Source organism: Sander lucioperca, chromosome 8 (assembly GCF_008315115.2).
Source record: "Sander lucioperca isolate FBNREF2018 chromosome 8, SLUC_FBN_1.2, whole genome shotgun sequence".
Classification (NCBI taxonomy): Eukaryota; Metazoa; Chordata; class Actinopteri; order Perciformes; family Percidae; genus Sander; species Sander lucioperca.
Window position 1 is genome coordinate 7,163,419 of NC_050180.1, and position 8,071 is coordinate 7,171,489.

An 8,071-nucleotide genomic window follows, 5' to 3' on the forward strand; every position below is an offset into this window, starting at 1 on the left:
TTAATATAAAAGCAGTTTGACACATGCTTAAAGTGTATTTGTTGGTTCCCTCCTGTAAAATAATTAACTTCAAATCATTCACCAAGAATCAAAAGTGAAAGTGTTTATATAATTACACAATAAAATACAAAACTTGAAGTGACGTCAGTTCTACTATGCTGTGTTCATTTTGTTCGTTGCCTGTCACTTTTTGGTTAAAACTTAAAAATGAATTCAAAAAAAGTTGGGGAAAAAAAAATACTAAACTTGTGTGCCACCTGTGGAAATTCTGTAAAGTTAGAGGACAGGAAAACAAAAAGGTAGACCGAGTCAAACAAAGAGGACCACAATCACCTGAACACATCCTGTTAACTGGTTATTAAGATTCTGTAAACCCTCTGCACCCAAAACTAGAAGAACTGACCCCTGTGCTGTCTGAAAACATTTCATATAACATCATACTGCAGTTTCCTTGCCACTATAAAATACTCTGGAGAGTGTATTCTGTGTGTTTTATCCACGTATTAGCCAAAAGGGAAAAAAAAATCAACACATTTCTCTGATTAGCCACTGCTTGCATAAAAACTAGGAGGGTGCAAAAAAATTGATTCGTATTCGAATCGCGATTCAAGCTCTACCGATTCAAAATCGATTCATAGAATTCCAAAAATCGAATTTTCGAATAATCTTTTTTTTTTAATTTCAATTTTATTTATTTTTTTATTGTATGTCTACTGCAATCACATGATAGATAGATAGATACTTTATTGATCCCCATGGGGAAATTCAAGGTCCCAGTAGCTTACAGACATCCCACACAACCTACACATACATCATACATCATAACAGGATGTTAAAATAACAAATAAACAAATCCACATGAATAATATGGACAATAAAAGATATTAAATAAACTAAATGAAAAATCCACATGAATGTACTAAGGGATGTATAAGATATATATATATATATATATATATATATATATATATATAGTGCTGTCAAACGATTAAAATATTGAATCGCATTAGTAGTTAACTCGCAATTAATCGCACATTTTTATCTATTCTAAATGTCCCTTGATTTCTTTTTGTCCCATTATTTTTTCTCATTTTAATGCTCTTATCAACATAGAAAAGTGGATCGGCCTAGCTTTGTGCAAATGTTTTTTTTCATTGATAACAACATTGGCATATACTGTAGTTTTAAATGTCACACTAACATTCTCACTTGGACCCATTTAGCTATGGCTGCAGTAAGTCTGCGATGATAGCTCAGGTCACAGAACACAAAACACACAGATCACTTTGGTCTTGTCAATGGAACCATTTGGCAACTTATTAAAAATAAACTTTCCATTCAGAATCTCATTGGCATCCATTTCGGCGTCTCGCGCTCGCCATCCACTCAAAACGTGACGTTAGCCTACTACTCTCTACTCTGCCTGTTGTGTAATGAAAACGTTTGGTCTATGATGTATTGAACCGCAAACCGCGAATCTGCCAATTTCTGTCTAACTTTACCGAAGTTATAAAACCTTATTTGGTCATTACTAATCTTGTATGCCCAGCACGCAATTAAATACACTTTAAGGAAGACAGGAACTACTTAATCTTAATTCTCCTCAAACGAGATTCAGTAAACGTGTCTACCTACGGTAAGTCATCAAACTCTTCTGAAACTTCTTTAAATCTCCTAATTCAGGCTCTCCAAAGTTCTACAACAACAAATAACGCACAAAACCTACCTGTATTTGGTGTGACTTATCTTAAGCCTACTGTAGATTAAAAAGATGTCGGTTACTAATCGACAGACCACAGTTCACTGCTCCCTTCCTCTTCTTAATGTTTACAGGTTACGCCCTTATGTAATCTGCCAATATGACCGTTCTGTTAACTCTTTCCTCTGCGCCTTAAACCACGAAAACTGTGCTGCAGTCTTTCTTGCTACTATAAAATACTTTGTTTTCTGCGTGTTTTTTTTCTATCCATGTAATAGTCCAAATAGAAAATACTTTCACGTGATTATCCATATCTTTAAGGGACTAAATGTTGAACAGTGCTTTTTATAGAACCAGAATGTTTCTTCATGGATACGCAAGAGACTCACAGAAGTACTGTAGGCTACTTCACCAAACACCCACATCTTTATGACACATTAAATAGCGCATATAACCTAACTTTGTTTGGTGGGACTTATGTGAATATGAAAATGGTTTTCGGCTGACAGAAACCAAAGGCTTGCTGCTTCCTGTGTCTTCACTGTATGCCAGGGATAGTGTAGTTTACTCCCTAAATAACCCAATCCGGAAAAAACAGGTTTCCTCCAGGTACTTTTCCTCTTAACTCTTACTCCACACGCCCAGAGCTCCTTGGTCCAACGCCAGATACCCCAGGCCTCTATCCAGGACAGAGAGGCAGGGGTGTCAACTAAGTTATTAACTCAATATTCATCTTCACCTGTCAGTATTTCTAGAGCAGCAGCAGCAGTTGGATGTGACCCAGCAACAAATGTCCTTTCATAAGGATTAAAATGAACTGAGTAAGGTCTGGATGCTCTGGTTGGATAAAAGCTACACACCCCAATCTGGGATCAATTTAAGGTTAAGGTCATTTATTTGCTAATAATATTTGATGATGAGATCACAGGAGTCAAAAAACAGAAAAATAAAAAATATTGCATGGAGAAAAAAGACCTATATAAGCAAGCAAACGTGAATATAACACACGCAAATAAATGTATGAACACAAACACAGTAAACATAGTTCCAGATTTAACAGCGTGAAGCAACACTTAACATCCCCAGAAAAAAACAGTAAATACAAAAACTATTTTAAAAAGGAAGACACTCAATAACCACAGCTGGGCTACATGGATGACGGTGCTTATAGGGACGCCCTATTGAGTGTCTTCCTCTTAATATAAGCAAGGAAACAGCCTGAGTAGACACTGGTGGTGGGGAAGAGAGCTGGCTGAAGATCTGGTAACAGATGATGATGGAATGTGGAGCGGGTCTTGTGATGAGTTGAGTTGGAGGAACCCTGGGTCCTGGATGTAATGAAGACTGGAGGTGAATGGGGTGGACACCATGTTTCTTGGCCTGTTCAGTAAAGATAGGCTAACAAGACCAAAGTATTCATCTGATTTGGATGAGGTTAATTTCTCTTTCCCCTATCTGGCTCACTGTTCTAAACTATAAAGGTGTACAAAAAGACATCCTTAAATTTGTTCCACTCTGGATAATCAGTAAAACTCCCCACAAAACAAACTAACTATCAATGAGTAGTTTGCCGTGTGTGTGTGTGTGTGTGTGTGTGTGTGTGTGTGTGTGTGTGTGTGTGTGTGTGTATGTGTGTGTGTGCGTGTATGTACCTGAGAGTACGGTGGTGTCTCGTCTACTCTGCCTGAGAGATGAAAGCAGTGTTAGGATTTGCTGAAATGTCCAGACAGAATATATATGCAGAATACCGGTAACTATGGAACAGAAGTTGGTCAAATGTTACCCACACGTACCTTTGATGGTTTCACAGTCACTGACAAATTGATATCACCATCAACAACAACATCAGATATATGATCAGTACAAATCACATTGCCACTACGTGTAGAGCAATCTGCCTGCGCTGATTCTCCACCAGCGTTTCCTAAAAGAAGAATGAAAAAAAAAATTGAGCTCAGTTCAAATATTGCCTTCTTGTATTGAAACGTGTTGAGGAATATTACTGCTTACCACTCGGACCGCTTCCTGCAACACCCACTGTTTCAACCGCCATGTTGAGGTTTTTTCCTTTTATATTTTTGATTGTTCTGTTGGTAACAACCGTGTTGCTGTCGGCGAGTATTCGTGTCTGTGAGTCTGTAAACATGAATAACAGTCATCCTTCAGAAACGTATTAACAATGTATAGAAAAGAGAAACTTGAACCTGTGACTTGATTTAAACCAGATGCATGTTGAGGTCCACTTCCAGTATCTACAGTGCAGACAGCAGCTGTATACTACTATTTTACAGGCTGATGTTTAGCTTCAGTGTTAGGGCTGAGAAGCTGTTGCTGCTAATGTTCTGGAAGCTGCCTCAGAATGTCAAAGAAGAACTGACAGCTATCTCCTCCCTTTTTGGATTATTATTTTTCAAAAGCACTCTCGTCTTGTCTAATGCACTGCTTTGCTTTTTGTACCTCGAGAAACTCATTCACAGATCAGTTCTCCCCACACTTATTAAGGATGTATGTACCTGCAGTCTGCTTTTTCCACGGGTCCATGATCTGCAATGAGACAGAACATTTAACAGAAAGGCAGTTTGACACGTGCTTAACGTGGATGTCTTGGTTCGCTCCTGTAAAATAATGACCTTAATTTAAATAATTCACCCAGAACCGAAAGTGAAAATGTTTTAGCCTATAGAATTACGCAATACAATGCAAGAGTCGTAGGCATTATTATTTAAAGTTAGAGGACAGAAAGAGGCAACAAGTAAAAACATTAAATTAATGAATAACTTGTTTTGATCTTTTCACCTTTTAATTCTATCGCTGTTGTTGTGTGTTTTCTCCACGTAGCCTGCGGGACTATATCCAGCTGTTTGCACACAGAACGTAACTCGGTACTCATCCGACTGTAAAACGATCTGTAAGTGCAATAAAACCACAGTAACGTATGTAGAATAAAATGAGGAAATTCCTGTATGCATATACAGAAAAGTTCAATCACCATAAAGACTCAGAGGACAACTACAGTGTCTACTTTAGGCTACTTTACCAAAACTAGTTCCACATCTGGACTGTCTCTTTATGACAAACAAAGCGCACATAGTCTACCTTTGTCTGAAGTGATTGTCGGGGTGTAGATAAAGTCCAACAAAACCTGCAGGTAGAAAAATACTGTAGATCTAAGGAGGAAATATGAAAAAGTTCTCGACTTATATAGACTGCGTCTTCGCTGTGCCAGGGTTACGCGCAGGGCAGCAGAGATAGTGTACCGTACTTCCTTAATCTCCCCCACAGTGTGTGTGGAACATACAGCCAGCTGGGGGTAGGGCATACACAGGCAGCATACACAACAGGTTATCATGGTGTAGGTCTGCTCTGAAGCACAGCACAGTCACAGGTTTATAGTGTAAATGTACGGGCGCACTACATGTCTACGTGTTGCGTTCACAGTCTTTGGTTACGCTACAGTAGCCCATTGGAAGTCCTCCTTACTGTAGCTTTCTGTGGGCTCTCCATTGTAGCTCAGAGCGCTGTTAAATGTCCCATCTTTATATCTGAACACTGAGTGAACTCTGTGATCTGAACTTGACCTGCAGCCTGCCAGTGGTGGAAGAAGTATTCAGATCTTTTACTTTAAGTGAAAGTACTAAAACCACACTGTAAATAAACACTCCGTTGCAAGTAAAAGTTCTGCATTGGAAATGTTACTTAAGTAAAAGTATGTAATCTTCTCCATCCTGGGAAAGAACAGGGAGGCAGAGGTTATCAGAAAAACCATAAAACTTGGGCTGTCAGGCTCCGTACATCAAGCCGAGGTAAAAAGTTCAAGCAGCTAAAAACTAAAAAGTCCATAATCAAGATATGTTAATAATCAGATATGTGATATTCCATTACAACTATTTGGGGTCACCTCTACAAGAACATGCAATGATGATGTCATGCAAATCCTGAATTAGGGTAGCGACACCTTTTTGGGGTAAAATTCAGGCATCGGGAACTGCTACCAGTTAACTTAAACTGTAAAGTTACATCTGTCAATTAAATATAGTCGAGTAAAAAGTGTAATATTTCCCTCTGAAATGTTGTGGAGTGTAAGTAAAAGAAGACTACCTACATCCAGTTCTTGAGTAAATGATCCACTTTCTTCCCACCACTAATGCCATCCTTTTATTGTGAAATACTCTTTTTATTGTGAAATACTCTCAGGCCTTCAAATTAGACAATTGATTCAATCAATAATAATAATAAACGTAATAATCTGAAACGTTAACGTTACTCCTCATGAGCAGTGAGTAGACATCTAATTTCTCTAAAGCATCACAAGCGTTAAATGTTAGAAACCATCAATTCCTGTACCTGAGAGTGAACAGTGTTGGGTAAGTTACTTCCAAAATGTAGCCTAATACATTATAGATTACTAGTTACTGTCATTTGAGAGTAATTAGTTATATTACAGTATTACTGTCTCTGAATTGTAATGCTTAAACTACTTTTGCGTTATTTTTGAGTTACTTTCACCAAAATAACAGCACAGGTATGACAGGTAGCTTGTGAATTTCACCACGGGATCAACGAAGTCTCATCTTTATCCACTATATACATCATCATTTATTCATAATATTTTGTATTATTAATCTGAATCTGCAAAGTAATTAAATCTATAAAATAAATAGTAAAGTAAAACGTACAATTGCCTACTTGACTCTGAATTGTGGTGGACTAGAAGTAGTCTAATAAGTAGGAGAAAATGAAAATGATTAATTAAAAGTACCTTACAATTGAATCGAGGTACTCTACGGTATAGTTACTTTCCACCGCTGAGAAAATGTAATGATATTACGTGTAGCAAGACTAAACATTAATTCCAGACATGTTGTTATCTGTCATTTGCTCTGTCACATTGCTGTCGGCAGTGACAGGACACAGATGTTGTCCCTGGCCTACCGTCTCTGGTTCTGGCTCTGACCACGGGAACAGTGACGGGACAGCTCGCTTCAACGCAGCGTAATAACTCCTGAAAATAATGTCCAAGTCGCAAATGTATCTGTCTCTGCAGTCCTCTCAACCATTGAATCCAGCAACAGGAAATAATACTCAGAGTTTTTTTTTCTGTGCTGAAATGTTTCGTGGTGTTGGTGAATTCTTAGAAAAACTAAATTAATGCGTGGTTAAAATGCGTTGTAACTCGCGTTACTGAGATTGTAACAGGTATAATATTACCGATATTTTTAGTAATGCGTTATATTACTGCGTTACAACAAAAATAAATACATAACTGTAATTGCGTTACTTTTGTAATAATAAAAAGATGAAGAAATAGAAGAAGAAGAAATACAATTTGATTTAAATGATACCACTGTATTTAGAAAGAGGAAGTGAAATAATGTGGGTTTAAAAAATAAAGTGACACATATCTGCGGTCACTTGCTTTTTAACCACAAGTAGGAACAGCATTATAGTGTCATACTGTATATTGTATATAATAAGCTACAAAAAAAATGCTCATCGCCAAGGTCAGTTTTTCTTTTTATTAAAATATAATGAAATTATTCACTTCATGAGAATATACACAAAAACATGCACACACAAATACAAATCAAATGGCATTGTTAAAATAACAAAGATTCAGTGGTGTTCAGTTAGAGACTTTCCTCTGTTAATCTTGATGGAAATAAAAAGTTTAAGACTGGTCATTATGGCCGTGTTGGACCTCAATAATCTCATTCACATTGCTGTCTTTGTCCCATTGGAGCCAGACAAAAACAGCAACTGCAACTATGTAACTTGTCAGTATGAAATGTTTTTGGACACTTTGTAAAATCTGATATATTTCTGGTTAAAACCATATGTGGATGGGCGCCACGATAGCCATATACGTAATACGTCTCCATAACAGCAGGCGGCGCTAATCTGTATTGTCGCCCAAAAATGAAAACCGGCAGCTGATTGGACGAACGCGTCACGTGGGTCTGGTTTCTCTGGAAATTCACAGCCAGACTGTCATGGCGGCTTGTTCAGAATACGATCTCATATTGTACTAAAATAGTTCACCGAAACGTGTTTCTGAAAACATTTTAAGCGAGAAATAGGCCATGCAGTTGCTGAATCTGTCTTCATTTCAGATCAATAAAGGTCAGTTTAAAAGATTTTCGTCAGATTTTGAGAGACTCTAGTCACACTCACTCCGCTCCCCGTTTCCGGGTTAGCACTTTACCAATCAGATGGGTCATTTGAGTCCGATTATACATGTCAAATCGCCAGACTGTCCAACGGCATTGTGTGTCCACACCTAAGAGAGAAGACACACCAGCCCGATAATCGGCCGTCGGACCGTCTGGCGAGGTCGGTGACTCGAGTCTGTTCTGTGTGTCCCATGTCGTCGTC

General features: G+C 38.0%; 1 protein-coding gene and 1 long non-coding RNA gene across 8 annotated transcripts in view; one reads left to right on the forward strand and one right to left on the reverse strand.

Annotated features, from left to right (window-relative positions):
- The window catches only part of si:dkey-10c21.1, a 30,165-nt gene extending 24,756 nt beyond the window's left edge, over positions 1-5,409 (reverse strand). Inside the window, exons 1-6 of one of the 5 annotated variants that reach the window (XR_004898039.1) lie at positions 4,796-4,920; positions 4,213-4,243; positions 3,710-3,835; positions 3,493-3,623; positions 3,352-3,383; positions 2,740-3,027 (exon numbers count right to left, since the gene is read on the reverse strand). Coding sequence is in view for 2 of the 5 variants with exons in the window: in XM_036004167.1 (XP_035860060.1) it covers positions 4,213-4,240 (28 nt within the window). In the remaining 3 variants the exon portion in view is untranslated. Of the gene's footprint in view, positions 1-2,739; positions 3,098-3,351; positions 3,384-3,492; positions 3,624-3,709; positions 3,836-4,212; positions 4,244-4,495; positions 4,606-4,795 lie in introns of those variants that run through there. The other 4 variants (XR_004898038.1, XR_004898037.1, XM_036004167.1 and 1 more) reach the window with 4 other exon arrangements.
- The window catches only part of LOC116047621, a 118,998-nt gene that overhangs the window by 82,021 nt on the left and 28,906 nt on the right, over positions 1-8,071 (forward strand). The gene's annotated exons all lie outside the window — the stretch shown is intronic.